The sequence below is a fragment of the Sparus aurata genome, chromosome 1, assembly GCF_900880675.1.
Source record: "Sparus aurata chromosome 1, fSpaAur1.1, whole genome shotgun sequence".
NCBI lineage: Eukaryota > Metazoa > Chordata > Actinopteri > Spariformes > Sparidae > Sparus > Sparus aurata.
The window spans coordinates 24,205,440-24,231,229 of NC_044187.1; the positions used below are offsets into that span (position 1 = coordinate 24,205,440).

The 25,790-nt window shown below is 39.7% G+C and overlaps 1 protein-coding gene across 2 annotated transcripts in view; it reads left to right on the plus strand.

Moving 5' to 3' along the window:
* Positions 1–296: 296 nt before the first annotated feature.
* LOC115583565 (inactive rhomboid protein 2) overlaps positions 297–25,790 on the plus strand; it is a 34,197-nt gene continuing 8,703 nt past the window's right edge. Inside the window, exons 1-18 of one of the 2 annotated variants that reach the window (XM_030420540.1) lie at positions 298–484; positions 5,886–5,952; positions 13,015–13,149; positions 16,350–16,501; positions 17,642–17,825; positions 18,438–18,659; positions 19,266–19,394; positions 19,772–19,881; positions 20,234–20,458; positions 20,710–20,821; positions 21,156–21,230; positions 21,844–22,005; positions 23,067–23,152; positions 23,251–23,314; positions 23,460–23,554; positions 23,696–23,771; positions 23,844–23,944; positions 24,535–24,688. In XM_030420540.1, coding sequence (XP_030276400.1) covers positions 13,027–13,149; positions 16,350–16,501; positions 17,642–17,825; positions 18,438–18,659; positions 19,266–19,394; positions 19,772–19,881; positions 20,234–20,458; positions 20,710–20,821; positions 21,156–21,230; positions 21,844–22,005; positions 23,067–23,152; positions 23,251–23,314; positions 23,460–23,554; positions 23,696–23,771; positions 23,844–23,944; positions 24,535–24,688 — 2,070 coding nt within the window. In that variant the 5' untranslated portion in view covers positions 298–484; positions 5,886–5,952; positions 13,015–13,026. Of the gene's footprint in view, positions 485–5,885; positions 5,953–13,014; positions 13,150–16,349; positions 16,502–17,641; positions 17,826–18,437; positions 18,660–19,265; positions 19,395–19,771; positions 19,882–20,233; positions 20,459–20,709; positions 20,822–21,155; positions 21,231–21,843; positions 22,006–23,066; positions 23,153–23,250; positions 23,315–23,459; positions 23,555–23,695; positions 23,772–23,843; positions 23,945–24,534; positions 24,689–25,790 lie in introns of both variants that reach the window. The other variant, XM_030420549.1, reaches the window with a different exon arrangement.

Consider the following 25,790-nt stretch of genomic DNA (forward strand, 5'->3'; position numbering starts at 1 on the left):
CACGGAAATATCTTTAAAGAGAATTTCTATAAAGTTGTACAGTAATGAAAACGATTATAGATTAATATTATATAGACAATGGGTTATTAACATTGGAAAACTGTTTAATCAATACAATAGTTCTAGTTAGCCTAATTTTCCCGCTAAAGCAGTGACAAACGTGCAGCGCGGCATGCTTGCGTGTCTGTGCGGGAGTTAATCACTAACTATGGCCTTTTATTATTGAACTGCACTATGTGAGGATTGTAGGCTCCACTCGCCGCCGGGTGTCGGAGGGGTTGGACCCGTCCCAGCTCGCCTCCTCTGTGGACAAGATAAGTCGTAACTCCGCCCCCCGCTCCTCTGGAGCCGCAGTCAAGGATGTTGGAGGAGAGAAAGAGGGAAGTAGTAGTGACACACTGGCGGACAGTAGCCTACAGTATCGTAGTATTTCGGACATTTTCCCTCTGCTAATTAATATTAACCCCGGTGTTTCTTCTTGGAGGTGAGTTGAATAATACTTTCTAAGACCTAGCTTTTGTGTTTGTGTGGTTAAAAGTAGCCGCTGACTTAAAAGTGGTCGGGTCAACGGCTAATATCGAGTTTTCAAAATGAAAACATCTTAAAATCGTCGTGTATGAGTAGTCTGGTAAAGGGAGTTACAGTGTTGTGTATGAACCGAGCAAAGTTTAGTCTTTTTACAAAGGACAAGAAACACCGTTAATGACAGTTACGAGGCTAGCTACCACCGCTCGTCTTCATGTAACGTCGGCCGAGCCTGAAAGCATGCCGCGGCAAGCCCTTTGTTGCTCTCCCCGCCGGGACAAATACCATTATTCATCTCAGATTTCCCTCTGTCACCCCCTGAAGTTAATTATGGTCACCATGTGCCGAGAAATTCATTTGTTGCTCATGTTACACACCCTCCCATTAGTTTGTTTAAAGACTGTAGGAGGGAGTGTTCACACAAACACACACACACACACACGCACACAGCTCAGTAACTAACGTTACTTACCTCACAGGTTGTTTAATATAAAGAACAGAAACGTTTCAGTTTCGGTGTAGATATAATTAAACGTATCTTTTTTTAGATTTACACAATGGTGACTAAATTGAGGACAGTCCAGCTGGTCACAAACTGCTGCTTAAAGGTGCACTTTGTAACTTTTTAGTGACAATTCTGTGGATACTGTGTTATATTCTCGAACTGTGGGAATTCACTAACTCAAAACCCAGCCTGTTTTGATCTGATGTTTACACATGTAAACATATGGCTCAAAAGTACCACCAAAGTTGCAACAATTAGTCGATTAATGTCAACTTCAAGGGACACTGTTTTGGAGAAGAAAAACAAACTCCGAATTTCATTATTAATTAGGTAATAATACATTGGTTTTTTTTCCCATAACTGATTGAACAAGCTTTTCTGAGAACAATGTTTCAAGCTAAAAAAGGTAGCAGGATCTGCCAGATATATAAGCAGTTTGAAACCGTTTGTCCTTTAAACACATTTTTTGTGAATTACGTTTATTCAGCGAAGTGAAGACAGCTTGTTTATGTAGTTTGTAAAGGCATAAAAAAATCAGTCAGTGAGGATCTTAGCTTCTGATTAAAATGTCTTCACAAAAAACTACATTGTATTTCTATTTTTTTTCACATTTTATAAAACAAACAACTAAAATGATCAATAGATTAGTACATTTATGGTACGTCTTCTGCTAATCCTTGTAACAAGAGCGCCGCCTGTTTGTTATTTAGGCCAGTAAATAAGACGCACAGTGCACCTTTAAAAGTTACTGCTATGCAAAATCTAGACATGACTGTTATGTTCTTTATGCTTTCTGAGAGTCTACTTCCTCTCCACCTCCTAAAGTCTTAGTCTACATAATCCTCCACCAGTGTCTGTCTAATAGCAGTTTTCAGAAGGGTCTAATAGGATAAAACCTTGTTGGATGTTTCTGTGATCTGAGGCAGAAATATCTGGAGATGTCCTTCAAATAAAATTGGCAACACCTGTTTTAGGAAAATCATTAGATTAATGGACTTGTCAGTTAATTTTTAGAGAGTAAATGTATGTCAGTGTTACCCAGCACAGTTTATCTCTTGCTACCAGTTATTGCAGAGGTGATGAATGATTGGTTGTTTCAAAACAGTGGTGTAGTGTACAGAAAGTTCAGGAGTGAATGATTCAGTATATAGTAATGGCCTTCTGACAGTTCTAATCGTCACTGATGTGTCTATACTTGCTCTGTCAACGTATGATTAATATTGGAATCATGCACAGAGCACTGTGGGCCATCATAGAAGTGGGCGGTGTGGACAAAATGAACATTCATTTATTAATCATCACACCATTACAAGTCATGTTTTACTGATTGATTTGTTAATAAAAGAAAAATAAATGTTCAGTTGTGTGTTGCTGTTACTCTAGTCAAAATAATTTAGGGGAAGACCTAAGGTGCTTGTCACACATTGGTGTTGAACATAGCCATGTGTTTTCAGATTAACTGAATCATGGGGATTTACAGATCAGTTTCAACATTACTGTTGCTTTTTAGGTAATTACCATAAGAAAACTGTCACAACGTTATTGTTTGTTTATGTTATGTCATTAATAACAGTTTAATACTTAAGTCTTTGAATTGAATTGTTTACAATGACATTTGCATAGGTTATAGTAGTTTTATTTTATAGTATTTAAGAGGCCCTATTGGCATCTTTAGTAGTGCTGTTATACTTGCACTGTAAGTGTAATGTTACATTCACAATTGTAGTTTTACTAATGTTTTTTTTTTTCAAGGGAATGGTAATTTAAATAACACATCAGACATAATATTAAGCTTGAAGCAGCAATAGTCTTCATGTCACCTAAACTTCAGTATTCTCTTAGGTCATTTCACAGCTTTATGACCTCATCTGACATGCAGTGCCCTGTTGAAATTAACCCCCAGTGTGATCAGCATGAGGAAGGAGTGAACAGTGGAGTGTTATTGCATGGTGTTTTCCATTACAGTAACTAATACTAATACACAGCTGTGAAGGCAAACCAGAAAAAGAGATGATACATTGCAAAAGCATTGTGTGTATTCTGTATTTAATGCAATAGCTGCATCTGCAAGACGTTTGACTTTGCACCACTGGCGCACCTGTCACTGAGTTAACAGACTGCGTTAAGGATAACTTTCGATGACACAGCTCAAATCAGAAAGTTTGGATTGTGTGACACTTCCATTAGAGGTAAAATCAGTACATCTCTGTATTGATTTTAGATATTATATTTACAAATGTGGCACATTAATCCTCAGGGTCCTTACTATGTTTCCAGACAGCTCCCCTGAACCTGCCAGGTGGTTTAATAGATTGATTGTTGCCCTTTAATAGAAGTTAGAGTGCCTTATTAACATGCATCTGCTTACAGGTTTCCGTTTCTTTATCATTACCTCCCCTCTCAATACTCTACCAGAGGTTTATTTAGTATGAATATAGCATCTGAACATGGTACTGCTCTTTTAATTTGAAGTTTGAAAAACCTTATGGCTTGTTTTCCTGCATTCGGTGTCTTCCAGTCGGTATCACAGTCGGATCCTCTCATCACTTCCCTCTCATTGCTTTCCTTCCTTGATCTTATCTGTTTTCAGCAGTTACACCGTAACACGCCCAGAAAACATTGTGGCATTTTCCTTTCATAATAACAACTCACTTCAGTAACAGGAGTAGCAAGGTGCTGGCCAGGCTGTTGGAAATTTTTTTCTCCTGCACTCCCATGCCAACCTTCATTCAAAGTGCATGAAACATTATCTCAGATTATTTGGACATAAACCTAAAAGGATTTTTGTTGACATTCTGGTTTTGGAGCAGGTTGTAGACCGTTTATACGTACAAACAGCTACTTTTCCTCTGGGTTTCTTGCAACATCCAGAATGCTCCGTCTGGCACTGTAGTTAATTCGTGACCGTGAGTGAGAGAACACTACTGTGTCTTTCTCAGTTTTAACAGCCAGGCTGGCCCATTTGACAAGAATGTATCTGACAAAGCCCTCAGAATTTAGCTGTTTTGGGTTTTAGATATCAAATTGCAACGTACACACGTATGCACACACTAGTTATGCACACCACATGAACTTGACTTATTTAGGTCACGACTTGAGGATTGTGAAGAACTCTTGGACTTCTAACCAGACTGAGGAATTGCATAGCAGCTCACCATTGTGCAGGTTCAGGCATGCAGACTCTCCAAAAACGGCGCAATGTTTCAAGCTGTTTCTGGAACAGTTAGGTTGAAGCCAAAGTCCTTCTCAAACAAGATGCCTCAATAGTGATCTTGAATTACTGCCTTCTAATAGCTTAACAATGGAATTATTGATTTGTTTGAAGGACCAAAGTGCTATTATCAGCCAAAGATGGATAATGGGATATATAAATGTTTGGTTGAATCTCATCATCAGGAGATATTGTGGTTGGAATTGAAGAATGAGGGGGCAGTTTCAGTTGTTGCTCTGACTCTTTAAGCACACACATACACCACTGAAACTCACACGCTCTCCTACGCCTGATCATGATGTTCCCCTCTGTCATAATCACTTTATACCCTACAGGCTTAGCAACAGTACAGATAGACCAAGCCAAACATGTTGCACACTTTTCGAAAACGTTTGTGTGAACTTTATGAGAATGTCATTTCATTGCTGCCATCAAAGGTTTTGTTTATCCTTCAAAAGGTCTTGTTAAAGCAGAACACTCCTCTTTACTCTCATGGCTTTGCCAGCTGGCTGCTGGCCCATGTACTGTCGAGCTCTCTCACACTCAGTCCTTCCTGGTCTTCCATTTACAGCATGAGACTTGTCCAGCAGCTCAGTTTGAGACAGATAGGCTTCATCAGCAAAACTTGGTTTGTTGTAGTATAGTACCAGCCTTTGCTTTGGTATGAATCCTGCAATTATTTTGGATTGATGTGTGATTATATTAATATGAAAACAAAAAAAGGAAAGTCTCTGGCTTTTTGTGCAATGGGTGATTGCAATTTTGGGGGTCGTAAAGCTGATTAATAACTCGTTTACTGCAGTCATGCACTGCTCAGACAGAGGGAAATAGTTTTACATATATTGCTCGTAAAATAAGTTGACCATTTTATGTTGTAGTACTTTGGGTTTAACCTCAAACAATGTGGTCATTAATTAAATGTATACCTGGAAAAGAATAGTAGTGAATTGAGAAAGGCATGGGACTGTTGAACTGTATGCACTTTCAAATAACTTGATGAAAAAAGGCAAATTGTATGAAAGCTAATGCATGATGCAGGGTTTTTTGTCAATGGAATCCTTGTAATTGGCCCAATAGCAGACAAGTCACCCCAGGTCTTCTCCTTACTCTTGTTACGACCCGTTCTCAGTCTGAGGTGGCGTTCCAAAAAAAGAAACTAGGCCTAAAATGAATGCAATGTGGCACATTTTTTAAAAAAAGTATCGAAACCACAAAATGAAAATAAGAATTATGAAAAGTCCTTTTCTCTATTTTCTTTTTTGAAGGAATTGCTGGTTTTATTTGTTTGATATTGGAGATTTGCATATGGCATAGTTGAGCACACACTTACTGACTATGTTAGACTGTGTGAAGAAGTGAACATTTTCTGAACACAATCACTGTCTCACGCTATAATTCATCCTTCACTTTTTGTTGCACTGATGCTTAACAATTTTAACCACACTTGCTCTGTTAGGCCTCTTGGTAAAACTAAGTGTCAAGTTATTGCCTTGTCCATGCATTAATGTGCTGTTCTGGGGTTTTTAACATTTTTCAGAGGATACGTCACTTATCTTTTTTTGAAAGCTTTTTCGATATTACGATAGTATGATGTGAACTAAGTGTTAAACCTTCAGTTGAACATGCTTTCTATGTCCTTGTCAGGATCTACGAGGGGCTACGCACGTAAAACTTGGATTTGAAGAAGAAGGGATGAGGCAGTTATTTGAAGGTCAGTTCCTCTTTTAGCCTCCATGAGTTTATGAATAAGTCAAATAACAGCGCGGGTCACAACATCTATTTCCACTGTGGCCATGCACAATAAGATCATAGACTCGGTCATAATGACAACTATCAGAGTGACTTATACAGTGTTCGATTCTGTCAGTGTATAGCACACAAATATGTTGAGCTACATGTTTGTGATTACTGTAAAAGAAGTAAGTGAGAGTAAGCAAAGACTCAAGTCTCTGCAAAGAGGGGAAGGATGTTGTTGTGCAATGTTGTCTCCATTATCACAAATTCACAGCAGTGTCAGAAGAACCGACACGTGACATGCAAATTCATTACCACCAGACTCAGGGTTATTGCTGCTTTTATAGTGTTTGATGATAATAGTCCACAAGATTCGAAAGAAGTTGATAGAGGAATCCCTTTCTGCAGTCATCAGCTCTTATTACAGTCCTGTATTAAGTTCGCATTCACAGACTTATCAACCTCAAACATCTTTAACCAGAAACTTTAAGTTTCTTTATCTTTATCTCTGCAGTCATGTGAGACTTTCCATGAGAGTATTTGTCGTCACTCCATTGGAGTAGAAGAGTAGACACAGCTGCTGAATAAGAATTGCCATGGTTGAAAAAAAAGTAAATTGCCAACTATTTTGATTGAATATTAATTTGCTGCTTTTCATTTTGTTTTCATTTAAGAGAGTAAATGTTTGAGTGTGATACAGTTTATTGAAATGAGATTAAATCCTTTCTCTGTGGGTCTGAGTATTGACTATGAAGGCTAGTTACAGAAACAAATTGGGCAGTCCTCTGTATTCAGGCAGTAGCGTCTAGGAAATAAATAATATGAAACCCCCCACTTCCACATCTTAACCCAAATGTCTTTTGTTACAAGAAAAATCACATATATGCCCTGAGCTCTTGTTCACAGCACTTCTCAATTGCACAAGGGTTCCCCGGTCAATGGCAGGGCATGTTGTTAACACTTTAATCATTTATATTGGCTACTTTCATCACTGAAGTAGATTTGAAGCCTCTACAAATGGAGAAGTAGAGAACAGACTGAGCTTGGCACTCACTGCACTTTAGTGAGACTCACTCTTTTCACTACACAGTTAGCAGCTACAACAAGCTTTTATTTCTGTGGAGGCGCACAGTGTAGTTTCTCCCTTGGCTCAGATGTGAGAAGAATGCCAAAAATATACAGCGAGTGAAAGAGTTTGGTTGCTTTCGAAGTAGGTGTAGTGAAGGTCTCCCTTTTTTCTTTTTCTTTTTTTTTTTTTACATGTCTTCATGTATTTGCTTCAAAACAGTGAGTATGAGACTTATGTACTACCTACAGCTGCAACAAATACCAATCCCCCAATAAAATCCAATGCAAAATGATTATGACGTTTTTACCGTAAGCGCATATTTTATGCTTTTCAACAGTACAACCACATGCTCATGTTGATAAGCTAATGCAGCCTTGTTTTGCATGTTTGTCAAGTGCTACCTGTCATTTAACATAAGTCACAGTAAGTGTACTTGACTTAAGTGGAGTTGGTCAACTGCTGGGTAGAATGAGCGTGTCAAAAAATGAAACATGATCTCTTTCCCCGCACCCAAGCGAGTTACGTCTGGAGTCTGTAAGATAGGTACAATTTGTCCTGACTGCATTTGCAACCTGTTTTATGTGGCTGAACTTGAATAGGAGCAATCCAGCCTGTGTCCAGGTTTACTGGAGATAACACCTCCTTGAGCATCAAGCAAATGGGAATACAAACAAACAAACACCCTGACATTCTCAGACCAGGCCTCTCTCTGGGAGGAGAAAGAACCATAGTGACAAACTCTCAGAGGAACACGTGATACCACCAAACAAAACAGGGTGGAGGGGGTGGAGGTGGCTAACACACATAACAGTACAGTCACACATAAGTGGTCACGTGAGGAACTGTCGAGATGAACCACTGAAAAATTAGACCCCAAACAGGCAGGGATATGAAGGGACACTTACTGGTACTTTCTATGTCATGTGATGACATTAGCTATGGATGATGTCATTGTTGACATAACCTTTTCCACTCATTGGGATCTTTGACGGTAGTGAGGGCATTGACAGGTTCTAGCCTTAACATCTGAGGAACAGGAATCTGCTGTGAACTGTCATTCCTTTCTTTGTGTTTGTAGCTTTCTCTCATCTTGGGCTAGCCATTTGCTAGGCTACATTTTAAAATTAAGTTTCACAGTAGCTGGATGTAGTCTGAACATTAAAGAGTCTGCACGGATTGTTAATGATTAGCAAGAAATGATTCATGTTTGTTAAGTCAACTTGCCCTAAAGGTTCTGCAACTTACTGACATTTACTATTATATGACACAACTGGGAAAATCATGGTCATGGATTCATGAAAAATAACTGAACTCATTCCTCAGATATATTTTTTGTTGATTGTATAAACATTGTGTCAGAACAGGCCTACTGCTTAACACCAGTATAAAAGTCTCTTATTTTTTTGCTGTGGAGCCTTTTAACAATTTGTCTCTTTTTTCAACACCGCTGTGGTTGTTGAGCAAATGAGAATATTAAATTAGCTCAACGAGAGCTAGCCTGCTGTAAGATGATCTTACCTAGACTGGTGCCATGCATGGGTTTCATGTCAATGCTCTATATCAGGGGTCTCAAACTCAATTTCAGGATACAGGAGCATTAACTACACTAACTAATAGACTAGCTTTTATATTGGTTGCACTGGTTTTGCTTTTTTTTTCAATTAGTTGCACCAGCACATAATTTAGGTGCACCATATAATACATTTTAATTAATTTTAAAAACACATTATGTAAACATGAATTACTGTGCAATTCCATGTTTTTCTTAATTTAAATCACAGCACAATCAGCAAGAAATTCTAATTACCTAAATTTTTTACAAAAATAAACTGCTAAACTTTAGGTGCACTGGTGCGACCGATGAAAGGATTTACTTGCGCTTAATAGATTTTTGGGTGCATGGGCGACCAAAACTACCTGGCTTATACGCTGTAGGTTTCTAGCTCTCTATGTCTCCGTTATCATCTCTCTGGAGAATACAGTTTGTAGTCCATTCTCATTAGTTTTACTGTGTGGATCCTAACAACTGCCTGTCCACATTGATAGACTTCGGTCAGCAACGGCCCCTCTCCCGCTCAAGCACTCTGTCCATTAGCCAAATTTCTCGCTATTTCATTATCTAAGTGGATGAGTTCCACCCCCTACCCATGATTCATTGAAACCACAGGCTACATTGCCAGTAGCCTCCTCTCCGTCTCAAGAGGACTGAATCAGGCTTTCTGCCCAAGCTTGAATTATTTATGGCACATAATTGAAAACATTGTTGGTACAATCAAATGTACACCCCTATTAGTTTAAAGGTATTATAGAAATATTGTTTTTGAGGGGAAGGGGCACGAACAGTATGTACAGCCATCTCTAACAGTGCCGGGGCTCTGAAGTGGAAACTAGGCTATTGACTGAGCTGGTGTCAGATTTCCCTGCTGCCGCCATTCCTGCCACAGACACCCATAGTCCTGCATTGATTTTACAAACCACAACTCCAGGACAACTTTAAGGCTTTCAGGACTATAATGACATAATGGATGTATTGGCCAAGGCTGGTGACATTAGAGGTTTATGTCTGCCATGCCTCTGATTTCTTTGGAAGTATTCCGTGTAATGCTACGAGGCATTTTGAGCTCCAGGAATAGACTGGCTGCTTGTTCCGCTGTTGACTGTGATTGGTACAGACTAGACGACGTAGATAAGTAAGTTTGACAATAATATTACATTTACGCAGAAGACAAGAGGCTGGTCATGACTCTTATTACATATGCTCAAATTCGCAAGGCATTGATTCATGTGTCATTTGTGTTGTCCAAAGTAAGTAGCATGTGCACAGATGTGACGTAGCGCAGTAAGTATGTATATGTATGTGTTTGTAAACACTGACTGTAAGACACAGGGTAGGAGCGATCAGACTAGTACTATGATGAGTATTTAAAAAGTTTGGTGTAATATGTGTTTAATCCCATTCAGATGCTCTGAATTAATGTTCAGCTACTGTATCAACTTTATTATATATAATCAATAACAAGGCTGCTTTCAATTCTGTGGAAATAGATATGGATTATTAACCACATGGAGAATGCACAATGATTTGAGAGCACTATTGATCACTGTCATCTGATGTCATCGGGTGTCACTCCCAACAGCTTAACAGCTGGTGTATCAGTTGCTTTTTCATTAGTGGTCCAAGTTTGTACATTAGGTGCTGCAGAATCAATTCCTGATTTATTTAGTTGGCTAACCAGTTTCCTTGAAATCCTTTTAAATTTGAAATCCAATTGATTTATTTTAAAGTCTATGGTTGGGCTCAGCACTACGGGGACTATGACACTATATATCATGAAAAGATAGAATATTGTCAGCTGGTAGAAAGATTTTACTGCATGGTTTGACCAAGATAGCGATATGTTTGTTATCTCTCTTTGGGCATTTCTTGGTCTCTGGGTCTAGAATCTTAATATTTTCACTGGCAGATAAATCAATACACAGTCACCCTTTAAAGTTAAATAAATGTATTAAATTGAATGGTTCAATCTAAAATGTATTATTACATGTAAATACATTTAAATGAATTAAACAATCTTTTGCCATGTTTGCAATTTTCTGTTACCACAGATGTTTCATTAGCAGAAGGTTTAGGGCAATAGTAAAAATGTATTATTGTTTGATAATTTATGTACCTTTTTTGTTTATTTGTATTTAACACATATACAACACTCGGGAAGCCACATTCCTTTTCTTTTTCTCTTTTTTTCCACCTCTTCTTTTATTACATTAAAATTAAATCAATGGCCTAGGCGCTGTGTAGCAAGAGAAGTTATCTATCCTTAATATAACAACATTCTTATCTTATATAAGAGCCTTTTAAGGATTACTTAAGAAATTGCTTATAAAAGTAATCAAAAAGAGAGGGAGGCTGGCAATGATTTTTTTTTAAAGGAGATTGAACTGGAGGAGAGCCAAGGTACAGCTAAAGAGACTGTTTATTTGGATAGACCACAATTGTTTCCTTTTTGAGTTACTGTTGGGGCTGTACAGGAAAAGGGTGGCTCCTCTGCACTAAAGATAAACTTGATACACAGACATTATGATTTTTAAAGCTAAACATGTTGTACTTTTTTAGCTTTTTATTTCTTGTGGGATGGGAATTGAGCTTCAGGCTCAGGCTAAATATTTTTCACCCTGTCCTGCAATCTAGTTCACATGGAGACATAGGGCTCTATCTTGCACTCCGCGCAATTGACTTTGTACACTGGCGCTTGTGTAATTCCTATTTTGCATCCGGCGCACATTGGAATTTTCCCTACGCAGACGCACGTCCTTAAATTAGGGAATGACTTTGCGCTCCGGGGGCGGTTCAGCGCAAAGAAGAGGCGTGTTCCGGCGCAAACGTTCACTGGTGCTATTTTGCTGTTTCAGAAAACACTTCCGCAACAGACCAGAAAAAACCTAGTCTAAAGTCAGTGGCGCTTATACAGAAGCTATTTTAAGGGCGCATGCTTGGACATAATGTAGTGTGTGCTTAACGTGCATACACTTTGCTTCTCTCATCTACAAGGAAGCATTTCCCATTTTTGCAAACCATACAAAAAAAAGTTGAAAAGATTTCAACAGAAGAACTCATTCTTTTTCCCTCTGATATGCGACGCGCCCGCCGTAGCCGTGAGGGTCCGGGAGTGGCAATGCGCGATGTGCTCCTAGTGGAGCGGGTGGACGGAGATGGAGTGGGGGGAGGAGGAGGAAGGAGGAAGGAGGAAGGGGCACAACAGGAGCAGGTGGTGCGTTTGGAGACTTGAGGCGATGCGCCTGAGAGGCCGCAGCAACATCAAGACGGGCATTAATACCTTGCTGCATCCCGCACAGTGCAGTCCGGTCTGACAATGCTGCCACGGCGTGTAGTGGGTCTGGATCCTCTGCACCTTGGTGTTTGTGCTGCTCCCTCATCAGCTGGCCGTTGCGCACTGCTCGAGGGCCAGGTGTGATGTCCTGGGGATGCCAGTCATAGAAACAATTGTAGCAATTTCCTCACACGCCTGTTTAACCAAAGCTAATTTGGATGGATTTCTCCCATCCCCAATGCCACTTCTCTGTCTTTTATAGCCCTGACGAGAACGTCGGTCTCCTCGGCTGTGAACCACTTCTGGCGTGCGCCTGGCAAATTCGCCATTATAATAGCAATGCGCCATGGAACAAGCGCGCCTGCTCTCAAAGGGAATGTGAGATGACGCTCTGATTGGTTTATTGCACGTTACGCCCAAACCACACCTATGACTAATGTAGCTACTTCAGACCAACCCATTTTAGATTTGCGTCGGGCGCTTTGTGTTTGATACTTGCGTTTCAGATCGTTAAGATAGAGCCCATAGTATTACAATAGCAACATGCATTCACTAGTGAAGAACAGCTACATGTTTTAGCTGCTCTATTGAGCTCATATTCCATTTAGATTGTATGTAATCTCATGACAGAATACAGATTTTGTACATCATTTTTTCACAGCTGCATACCTCTACTAATTTGAATTTGATCCTGCAGCTCAGCTACCTTGGACTAAGCCGTTCAGTATGGACAAGCTAATACAGTACAGTTTATTTTGTGTATGAGCCCAGTCATACGACAGTGCTCGAGAGTTCATTCCAGTTTCACACATATGCCACACCTGAGTTTAGTGGCAGAAGAGAACATCTATAATGCTGATGGAGCGCATGTGGTGTTGTTATTATTGTTAAAAATGCTTTCTCTCACAGCTTTTCTGTATGTAAGTATGATTATTGTATAGACTAATCTCGATGATTGTTGTCAGTCATCCAGGTCATAGTAATTCTAAGTGCTATATTGTAGGCAGCTGGACTTCTTGGAATTTATTGAGTCCACTGTCCACGATAAAGCACCTAGAGGAGACCAATGTGATACATTATGTGACATAAATGTTTCAGTGTTTTATTTGAATGACAGCCATTATGATTTTGTTATCTTTAGCACTCTGACAGGATGGCATCACAGGACGGGGAGGAGCCTCCTCCAAACGGAGGTCAATCAGATAGCCGTCTAAAGAGCAAGAAGCCGCCCAGCCTTGTAATAGCCATCCCTCCACCTGAGGACCCTGCAAAACAGGTAGGCTCATCCTTAAGGCCAGGACCCTGTCTTTCACTAGCCCTTTTTACACAGGAGAAGACGTATTTTCTCTGCAGTGTTGGTTCGCCAATTCTCCCCCGATGGTGATTCACACAGAGCGAAGCCTTAAAGACGAACCGCTGTGTAATTCACACAGAAAGCCGGCGCTGCGGCTCCTAAAGAGGTGTGGCGATATACGTAGTTACGATGATGTTGGTGTGTTTTCAAAGTGTTTCCCCGGTGTCCCCCCTGTCTAAACCAGCGGACAGTTTATAATCATATGGATGTTGTTATAATGTGATGTGATTGAGATCCTGATTTTTTTCCTCATATAAGTTGCCAAAGACAGCTACAGTTACTATGTTACTTTTGTTTGGTCATGTAATGTTGCTTTGTGGGAAATTTCTCTTTATTAAGTTGAGTGAAGGACCTGTGCAGTTATCCGACTGCACGATTGACAGGCCCTCGATAAGTGAAGCCGGCTTATCCATTCACACTGGTTTGGTTCGCCAATAATGAGGCCCTGATACTACCTCCAGAGGCGGATCAGCGCCTGAGCGTAATTTTACCCCTCGCCGCCTCCGAGAGATTGAGGTGGGGAATTGGCGCACTAAAGCCGCATCCAGTGTACAGTTTGGGTCATCATAATGTAATATTTTTACTTATGTCATAGGCTATTTAGGGAATGCTCTCACACAGCCATCATGAACGCATGGGCTTGGAATGAACATTCATGTTGTAAAGAAATATTTGTATTATTTGTGTAAGAGAGGAGTTATCCAAGTCAGAGTCCTGCACGGGTGAAAAATATTGTACTGTGTCGGACACAGATGCGATCGGGTCGGACGCCTGGAGAGGCGGGTCGGATTTTACGATTGCCATTTTCAAGGCGTCACTTATCATCAGTCATTATTAGCGACACAAATGATAAGCATTTATATTTCATATGAGCTCATTAATGCGTGATTGCGCCCTCCCAGAACTCCCATTCCCCACGCTGGCTTACTTTCACTTTGAAAAATTGCGTCCGTCCAATTTTCCTTCAGACGTCGGTATCAATTTATAGCGGGTCGGCTCGGGTGCGGAATGTAATTTGTGCTACTGTCGGAAAACGGGTCGGATGCGGTTATATATATGGCGGGTTCAGGCTGGTTTGCAAAATAAGACCCGTGCAGTACTCTGCTCTAAGTGACCATTTTAATCCTCTAGCTAATTATCAAGCTAAATGTCCAACATGCTAGTTAACGTCAAATACTGCGGTGGAAGACGACGGTAAAATATTTCCTTTCTCTAACACTAGATTTATTTATGCCAGAATTTTTAAGGTGTGGCGGCTTTTATTTTGCCGTGGCGGTGCGCCATAGGCAATTACATGTAGAGGAAACCCTGTAGTATTTATTCAGAGTGGCACCAGAACATTCATCATTATACAGTGAAATCCAGACATGAACATACAGGGAAGTGTTTTGATGATCTTTTATTAGATTTTGTTATATTTGTTAGATTTTTCAGATCCTATCAAACAATAAATGCCTGAAAGAACCTGTAGGATGTTTACTGATGAAAATGATCAGAAGCTTGATTAAGTCAGTATGTAAGTCAGATATTTCCTGACTTACAGCAAATAATGCAAGACTTTGAGTCACATGAGTTGATGGCCTCTTTGGAAGAACATGTCAGGGCTATTAATCAATTGACTTTATTTTTATAAGTTCAGAAGGGATTAAGACATGTTAATGGGACTGCCATGCTCTCCCTCTGTTGCTCTGAATTTGCCATTTGCCTGGACAGGAAGGCATTTCGGACAGCTGTCTTTCAGTTTTGGGCACAAGGCCATTACATTTTCCCTGTGGGCCTCATGCTTAGAACACAAACGATGGCATTTCAGCTACACACAGTAGTAGTTAGTCAGAGTTTAATTGAGCATGCTGCAGTGAAACTGTTCCCTGACTAGTGTGATACACACGCAAATAGGGTGCAAACGGACACATACATTAGCTTTGTTGTTAGAAAAGGAAAAAGAGGAAACAGAAATAGGCTACATACATATGGTATTTCCATTACGAAGACGCCTTTAAATAATACTAAATTTGGACGTGCTTCACTACATCATGTACAGTAGTAATACTGAAACTACTACATTTGAAAACCTGAGTTCTTGTCAATATACATTCAGTTTAGATTTGTATTATTATGTGCAAAACTTAATTTAGCAAAGCAAGTTAGGACATTTTCAAGGTTTTGCTTTATGTGTACTGATATTGTCACTGATTACACTTTGAGTCGGCGCTGCTATGTCTAGTTGTGTTACATGAATGTAATGCCTACATGATATAATATCCTTTATATTTTTGCATTGTTTGCTGCATATGCTCAAGAACAATTATCATGTAAACAGTCATTAACTGTAGTATGTTTTATGAATCACACTTTTAATGGCCCTTACTATTGGATTACCCTCTATACAAACCATTGGGAGTAAGTACTTTCATGAGACCACCTATCTACACATCTCCGTTTATTTAATTTAGGCTGTTTTCTATGTAGCCCTTGGTGGAGCTGTGGTCTATCTCCACAAGCAGAGCTACAACCTGAACATAAAGCTCACTTGTAGCTCACTTCGAGCCCCATTAATTCTTAGAATGACAAGACCATTAGCCTTAGCAACTGCAGAGTCAGTTCAGGTTAATATAGTGGACTCTCAGAGGACTGCACCCCACATAACAGAAAAACACTATGAATGGCATACACAAGTAGTTGTTTTAGAGACCAGGGAAAAGGAGTGGCCCTCTTAGCAATACCAGACCACACAAAGTATTGACTGAGTATTGCAGTCATTACAGTAACTATCTCATTACTTCATATAATGCCATTTAGTACTAATTTCAACCGAAGTATTCTCTATATTCCTGAGGGTCCTACAATAATTAATTGCGTGTTATTCTGCCATATACATTAACATTAACTACATTAAAGTACTACAGACCTTTATAATTATTCAGGTCTGAATGTGTTCTTACAATAGTCTTCTCTGGCCTTTTCTTGCTGCTGCTGCTGCTGCTGCCACTTTATTTAAGTTGTAATATTTCTACAACTGTATTTATGTCTCAATTTTCCAGTCAGTGTAGGCTGTATTTAATTTATTAACCTGTAATTACAATTACTGTACCTTAACAGTATCTCTCTTTTTCTCTGGTCAGCCACTGCGCTCTTCTCTGAAAAACAGCATGAGTGCTCAAGCTACTGGTTCAGTATCAGATAGCATGAGTGGACCTGGAGAAGGACGCTTCTTAGCCAGAGACAGGAGGGCAAAGTTTGGCAGACAGACGTCCCTCTCACAAAGCATCCGCAGGTAAGACTGGAAGTTTATTATTTTTATTTACACTTACATTTACACATTTTTATTTAAACATTCAGGTTGCTGGTCCCAGTCAAGACCAAAGATTTTTTAAATGAGACCTTTGATGTATACGTCAATAGTCAGCATGGTCATGCAAGACCGGATCTTGTCCTTTTGTATGAATTACCCACAAGTGTGACTGTACATAGTGTTAACAGCAGTCACCTGTCCAAAGTTATGAATCGGTTGAGTGAAGCTGCTAGGCTGCTACTTCCTCACAGTTAAAGTCTCGTAAAAGTTCAAAGGTCAGTGCGAGACTCTCATGATATGTGTCACAGTAAGGTTAGGGTAGTGTTTCCTGCAAGATAGAAACAAAAGCAACATGTCCAACAATGCTGGTAAGATTGACATTGCAACATCAAATCTAAAATCAAAAGTCTGAAGGAAGCTTGGATTCACTAAGGAGGTTGTAAAGTTGGACAAAAAGCCGTCTGAAATGATGTACTGAATTGAACCATACTATAACCTGTTTACTGTCTACTGACAGTTGCTGCACAGTGCACACTGTTAAGTGAATCCAACTTTTGAGTTTGTTATCAGTAGTAAACATTAGTTGATTGTTAATCATCAGTGTGATTTTTTCTATTACTAGGAAGCAGATGATACAGACAGTCAGGGATATACAGTTCAGAGAAGTCAAATGCAGACAGATCCAGACAAGAGGATAGTTGTTCCTCAGATCCAGGATGAGACAACAGGTGTGTTTTTTATACACTGTGTTATAAACAGATTAAGATAGTAGTAAGTAAAATACATAGTATTCCCTGTTCTTTTTTCGAAGCAATGCCACTTTAATAGAATTGGCTTATTCTAATTAATGATAGAATATGAATGTGTACATGAAACAAAGATGACCTCTAGTTAAAGTCTAACCCTGATGTCTGTTCATGGGGGTAATTGAAAACGTCCAAAACAGCTTAATAATTTTGTGCAATACATTCCGTTACATTGTTCAGATGTTAGTAGAGGAACCACTGCACACACTATTCAAATGCATGTTCTCTTCCCATGTTACGTTAATATAATCTGCCCTTGCAGTTTGATTCTGTGTCATGTGATACTGAGGCCACCGTCTTCTTCTACTACCTTTAGGAATACAGCCCAGTGGTTTGGAGTGGGGGAAGACTGCGAGACCAAGCAGCAGGTATGGCACAGGAAGAGCCTGCGCCACTGCAGCCAGCGCTATGGCAAGCTCAAGGCCCAATATAGAGAGCCTGAGACGGCCACCAGCATCGATCAGGGACTGGACTCGCCAGCCACAAGCAAGCTGCCCAAGGTATTCTACTTTCATAGAGACATGTGATCACTGTGCACCTGAACCTACACACAAGTCACGTATTCATGCTGTTCATGAAACATCTTAATATCCTGATCCTATTGCATGAACAGACTGAAATATCCTGCCATGGAAATAAGTTCCACAGACAGCACGAAGAAAGAGGATGAGACACAGCAGACTGACCACTGAGGATTCTTATTTCTACACAGTTTCACAACCAACAATAAGTAATAATACTGCCAGCTGTTTTTTCACCTGTGTCACACTTGAAGACTTCTCTGGAAGGAACAAAAAGAAAGAATAAGATGGAGAATGTGAGGAGAAAGGGAAAAATGTGTCTGGCATTAATAAAGGAGAGTGCTGTGGTGACAGTCACCGACCATCTGTGACCCAGCTGAATCATGTCGCTCCTCTCAGTGTGTGTCAGACTGCTCTACTCATCTACTCATCATCCTGCATTGTATTTGTCTTTTGTTCTCTATCTTGTGCGTACCCTAACCTACTTTTTTAACTGAACTGCAGCAAAATAAGAGCTATCTGTGTCACAGTTTGTCTGTGCAACAATTAGTATATTTATGTTGTGTTGACTCTAATCTTTGTTTTTGGTAGATTGTGGATCCCCTGGCGCGGGGCCGAGCCTTCCGTTGCCCAGACGAGATGGACAGTCGCTCGCCGAGGACGCCACACATCACCCAGGGTGGTCCCATCACACCGGGCGTTACCTCACTCAGCTCCTTCACCAGCCAGCGTTCTGGGTACAGCCGCTTCCCCAGGCGTAAGCGGGAGTCTGTCGCCCGCATGAGCATCCGAGCTGCATCCAACCTAATGAGGGTGGGTGGGTTACAAGAAAAAACTCCTAGTGTGTTATGATGTGTTCCAGAGTTTTACCTGTTATTTGCATCAGTTGGTGTTTTTATTTGTTTTTTTAATTGTGTTGATTATTTATATCTGGTTAAGCCAGATCTCTGAAATCTAATTGAACGCTATGTTGTAAGATAGGAATCAGTTTCAGTAAACATGTATACAGTTAATGTGAAGTAATTTCACATTCCTCAATATAAAATCCAGACTCCATGGAGCTCTGTTATATGCTTTTGTTGACTTAATAAGCAGGATTATGATAACTGTGAAAGATAAATATTCATGTTTAAATCAAGTAGAAAAAAGTCAGGTGATACAAAGGGTGTTCTTACTTTTCTTAATTTTGTTAAAGAAAAGATCAGCTTGTTCCCACCTTTACTCGGTTTAAACAACCTCAGCAAACAATATCAGCGATATAGTACAATAATTCTAACATATTTGAACTAACAGTCATAGAATATTTAAGATGTGGACTTAAGGAAATGTCATGGAATCAGGGACACAGAACGGATGTAAGAAACATTATGCATGTGTAAAATTACTTGGTATGTGTTGCATGTCTGTGTGCGTCTTCAGGGTCGTAGCGGCCTGGCAGGCTCCCAGACAGGTCGTAGTTTCCCCAAAAGGAGCTTTGCCAGGCCCAGCTGGATGGACGAGGACACTGTTGACTCTGCAGACACGTCTGAGTCAATCTTCTTTAGCAAGGTCAGCAGATCTTATTCGGCTTCTTTCTTCATCAGCCATTATCTTCTTAATTAATCCTTCTTTCCTCTATTGCTGACTGTACTATAAATGCAATTTTTTAAACAAGGCACACGTATGCGGCCAGGTCAGCCACCTAGACAGTACTATATGCATTCACCTCTATTTTATACCTTTCTCATCTGCTCCCATCTTCATGTCTGTCTCCATGACTCTTTTTTTACTAAGTTACTTTCTCTCTCTAGCCTCCATCTTCTCTTTGTCCCATTTTTCTGGATTAATCTATACATATGTTGGACCTATTTGAGGCCTGGCTGCTAAAAAATCTGAATGTTTTTTTCTTCCTGCACTTTATGACCTTCATTACCTCTGCTGCGTAGGTCGATGCCCATGATGAATTGTACTCAATGGCTGATGATGTATTTGAATCGCCTCCCATGTCTGCAGCCTTTGCTCCCAGTGAGCAGCCTGACCAGAAGTTCCCCAGCTTGTGAGTAAATACACAAACTAAAACACTGGAACATCTTCGAAAAAGTCACTCCAACGTCCAAATATATGTCAGTGCTGTAAAATGTAATGGCGGTTTTTTAAATATCAAGCTAAAGGTCTGTCAATCAGCTGTTTTCAGACCGTAACAAAAGCCGAATTGACATACTGCTTTTTGCCTTGGACTCAGTTTTGTACCTTTGCTTGTGATATTTATTTTTTATGTTTCACATAAACACCTTTAATTTGTAAACCCTGGTTTTCTTTTCTGCTTTGTCTCCTCACCCTCTTTGTCATCCCTTTTCCATGTCTTAAATCATTTTCGCTCCCTTCCTACACAACTGCCTCTCTCCCAGCCTCAGTAAGGACGTATCTCGAACGCCCAGGACACCAGTAGTTGTGCAAGATAAGGGCCATCCTCGTCGGGGTCGTCGCATCGCCTCCCAAGTTAAGCACTTTGCATTTGACAGACACAAACGTCAGTACGGCATGGGCGTCGTAGGGAAGTGGCTTAACCGGCACTACCGACGCAGCATCAGCAGCAACGTCCAGAAGCAGCTGGATGACTTTCATAGCCACAGGTTGGGAATGAGTATATGCATCACTGCTTTTATATAATTTTTTTAGGCAGTTTTAAATGTGACTGAAGGAAAGATGGAAGGTTATATTCATTTTATATTGTTCTTAAGAGCAGTACAAGGGATTTCAGATGATTAGTTTAGGTTTTCCTTCCCTGTAATATGATGTTTGACACCAGGATCAATGGTGTTTATAGTCATGATTTTCACCTGTTTCACCTGATTATCAGTGTTTCTATGCTGTGTTTTATTAGGCCTTACTTTACCTACTGGATCACGTTCGTCCACATAGTGATCACTTTGCTGGCCTGTTGTACGTATGGTTTTGCCCCTGTGGGGTTTGCACAACATTCTACATCTGAACTGGTGAGTGGAGTTCAAAACTAAATGATTTGCGATGTAATACTGACTTGGTTAGATCAGATTTTGTGACCTGATTAGTTGCATTTCAGCATGTTGAAAACCTAGATGTAAACATCCTGCTGTTTGTAGTGTCAAAATGGCTGGTTAATGCAACTTTAAAAGATCTAATTTCTTTATTCTAGCAAACACAATCATCAAACAGAAAAATTAGACAAAATGTTGTTATTTATTTTAATATCATTCATCTAGCTGGAAGTCATTAATAAAGATTGAACATTGGACTTTAAATGTTGTGATACTTCTATTTCCAATTGTGTCACTCTGTCGCCCTCTGTAGGTGCTGAAGAACAAAGGCATTTATGAAAGTGTCAAGTATGTCCAACAGGAGAATTTCTGGATTGGTCCCAGCTCTGTGAGTCTCTCACCTGCTGCATAACATAACACATGTTTGTCACTGTGTACCTAGATCGACACTCAAATTTGACATGTTTCTGGGTGTGTAAAAACTAAGTCAACTGTTCCATAAAATAATGTGAGATAAAATGAACAGGTTTTAGGATTAAACAGGAGTGTAAAATACTATCATAGATAAATAAAGATTATTTATTTTCCTCTTCACAGCCTCATGTATAATTGAGTTACACCCTCCTTATTTGTTATGTTTCTGACTTTATACCTTACTGCATTTCCTGTCACATACTGTCACATACCAAGCTTTGATGTTCCCCTTTTCACACACTGATATATCAAAGACTCTTTGCTAGGATAGTTAGTAACTTCCCTAAAAATGTCAAGCAGATTATTTTTGTTTTTCGTCACATTGAAACTAGAGGTTTCTGTGTTTCATGGAAAATAAGAGAACTGCTACATCCGGCTGCATTAACACATATTTAGAACCTGTTAAAAGACAGAGAAACTTGATTTACATCCAAAAGCAATGAATGTAAGGAATGGATTCACAGTTTTCTCTTAAGTAGATCACTTTACTTTATGTTGCCACAGCAATTAATTCCTCCACTTTTCAGGAGGACCTGATCCACCTGGGGGCCAAGTTCTCACCGTGCATCCGTCAGGACAGACAGATAGTCAGTCTGGTCCAGAAGGCCAAAGACTCTGAGAGAGAGTCTGGCTGTTGCGTTCAAAATGACAACTCTGGATGTGTGCAGACCCATAGGGCCGACTGCTCCGTAAGTAGTGTATCCTGCATCTTCAGACTCTTTAGTTTGTCAGACTATAAAAGCTTGGTGTGATTCAATGAACAATGATACACAAGACATTTGTGATACACTTTCTATGACTGCCATGTCTATACTGCATTATTAACACATTCATAAGACATTTTGCATTTATTAGGCTTTCAAAAATTCCTGGTTGATGTTTATAGTCATGTATGATGATTATAATAGGGATTATCAGTATTATAAGTACTGGACACGTGTTATCAGTTCGACATTTACAATGCTTCATACCTCCATGCCAAAGTGACAACAGTGTTTGAAAGAAGAGTCCTGGGTTCAACAGCACATAATAACCACCATGATTTTAGACACTTTTAGACACACAAGATCTATAGAAAACTGCATTAATTTTTGTATGTTATATATTCCAAGTTTCTGAAATTGGAATAATGTCTTAACACCATTAATATGTTATCATTTTGATCCATTTCAAGTCTTGATTTTCCAAAACACACAACTTAAAAAGACACCTACACACTGTTATTTCATTATAGGAACAATAACATTTATGAAGCATTATTATACATGACCTTCACAGAAAGTATTATCAAAATGGCATTTCAAACTCTCAAAAGGCTATTCAGCATTCTTATGTTACACATTGCTATAGCCACAAACTAGAAGCAGCATAGACTCTCAAACACACACTCACATGTGAGTGTATTAGCATATAAGCAGATAATCACCTTTCTTTCACGTTTTTTTTGCTAGTAATTACATTTGTCAACACGTGTGAAAATGTGTTGAAACGTGAACATAACAAAACTTAAGTGTGTTAAATCATTTTGCTCAATACAAAGAAATGTCAAGCTGCTTGTGCAAGTATATTCTGTTTGGCACATTCTACTTCCTTTGATTTTAAGCTGTCTATTGGTATAGTTTGGTTTGGTATAATTTGTGAGTGTTTTAAAATTCTCTGACATGGATTATTGCTCTGTTTGTTATTTAATTTTCTTGTGATTCTTTGAAACAAGTACTAAACTTGAACACTAAAATAACTGTATACGCAGGAGACGCTAGCCACCTTCATTAAATGGAACAATGAGCCTGTGGACATCAACAGGTTCTCTGGTTCTGTCTGTCATCAAGATCCCAGGTGAGAATAAATTTTTGTGCCACCAAATTTTTCTCATCATTTTGGATAAAATCTGAAAAAATGTTCTTGTCTCCTCCCGTGTTGTTTGTTGTGAGCAGAGTGTGTGAAGAGCCGGCCTCTGCGGAGCCTCACACATGGCCGGATGACATCACCCAGTGGCCGGTGAGGGGACACTGCACCCTACTTGGAATTAAACATTTTTACATCAGTGTTGACAAACAAAATATTTCTTTCTCTGCTACTCTGATGAAAGCTTAGATAATTGTGCAGTATTTGTGTGCAAAGACTCATTGTTTGTCTTCTCCAGCTCTGCACATACCCCAAGAAGTGGAACCACACAGGCTACAGGCACATGGACTGTAACATCAAAGGACGACCTTGCTGCATAGGAACTAAGGGCAGGTGAGACAGATTGTCTGATGCTTTTCGCTGTTCATTATTCACTATCTTCTTGGCTGAAGTCTGATGCCTATATTAGCCACCATTTCATTTTTCTGTCATGTGGAGAAAATGTTCATCATATTTTGCTTGTTCCTCCTGTAGATGTGAGATTACGACCAGAGAGTATTGCTCCTTCATGCATGGTTACTTCCATGAGGAGGCCACACTCTGCTCACAGGTAGTGTGCGTGCGCGTGCGTGTGTGTTGGTGTGTTAATATGTTTCTGAACTAATACACTACTCTTGTGCAGGTCCACTGTCTGGATGATGTGTGCGGCTTGTTGCCCTTCCTCAACCCTGATGTTCCTGATCAGTTCTACCGTCTGTGGCTCTCTCTCTTCCTCCATGCTGGGTACGCATAAACATCCAACAAAGTTTACATTTCTATTCAAGGAAGGGTCCTTAATTTTGCATTATAAGATTAGATATTATTTTGAGTAGTTTTTTTTTTTTCCAGTCATAATTAAAACATCTTATATTGCCAAAATCAACCTGTTTCAGTTGAGTCAGCCCTTCAAGTGTGGATGTCACATTTCATAATTGCTAAATAGCATTGACAGATTGTGTGATATGCTTTGACAACATGTAACAATTACACTGAGTCAAAGAGCCACTTCAGTCTTTTGCTATGAATGATTACTCAGTGTGGCTCAAACCAAAATTAAATATTCTGAAATGAGGTCCCATCACTCGTGAGCCCTGCACTCACACAATGATTACTATGACTTCCTGCTAATACTTGGCACATACACATTTCCTCAAGTCTACTTTAAAACAACTGAACAGGCCAGGACAGCTTTTAGAGAGAATGCAGATTTGACATGATGCACTGATTGAAATTCAAACAGTCAGTAAAGATGTGTGACGTTAAGACTTGCGTGTATATTTGTTTGTGTGTGTGTGTGTGTGTGTGTGTGTGTGTGTGTGTGTGTGTGTGTGTAGGCTGCTGCACTGCGTGGTGTCTATTGTCTTCCAGATGACCGTACTGAGAGACCTGGAGAAGCTGGCAGGCTGGGTCCGCATCTCCATCATTTATATTTTCAGTGGTATCACTGGAAACCTTGCCTCTGCCTTATTCCTGCCCTTCAGAGCTGAGGTTAGTTCTTTACATGAATACATGCACACAAATAAATAAAGTGTACACATATAGACCTGCAAGCCCCAAGTTGGGGGGCTTGCGCAGATCATTTTTGGGGCAGGTTGATACAGGCAGAGGAAGTTGGTGTGGGCCAATCAGCTCCTCTCGCCATGTCTGCAAGATCCATTTCTTGTCTTGGTAAACAAACATAATGTTTTTTTTTTACCTTTAAGTTTAAGTAAAGAAAAGGTTACATTCAGTTACATGTGTGTGTGTGTGTGTTTACAAGTGTACAGTAAAGCCCCAATGATAGATAATGTCACAGTAAAAAGTGAAAGATTATTTGATTAAATAAATTGTTTTGTAAACTATGATTTAAGAAAAATAATATTGCAAGATTAACCAAACCATGCTCACTTACAGCAAGTACATGATTACATATGCACAGATACAAACACACCAACATGACATGCACATTCATATAATATAAATATATAAATCTAATGTTTTCTATTGCATATATACATTGCAAGACAAGCTGTAACTTTCCAGCCGATCAAACTCTAGAAGAAACTTAAAGGGGGGAACAAAGCTTATCTTGCCAAGAGAAGCTGATTATTTTTACTGCATCAGCACTCACGTTTGAAACACACACATTCACACGTCATACTGATCTCTGGTAAACTGTGACACAGATATGAGATATGGACCTGTGCTCCTAGTCTCCAAAATCCTTTAATATTCCTTGAATTAAAAATTTATCCAGTGCTTTGTCAGACTGTGGTACCACTTTAATCAGACCTCAGAGCTTCTAAATATGGTGTGAATATTTCATAGACGGCTGTTACTGCTCTTATTACGGCTGTTTTTGATCATGGTACAAAATGCTGATAGAAAAGTAAAAACATGTAAATCATTTACATCATTATATTGCAACTATGGTTTGTTTGCCTGCTGTTCCCACTCAGTGGCTTAGTTCAGCTTTGCTAAGCTTAACTCACTTACTGGATGGGGAGTTTCTCTTACTGGGGATTATTAGTGCAGACCCGACTGCCCCCATCCAGAGGGGGTTAACAGAGGGCACAGGAAACACCTCATAACTCTGAGTGCCTGAAGAAAC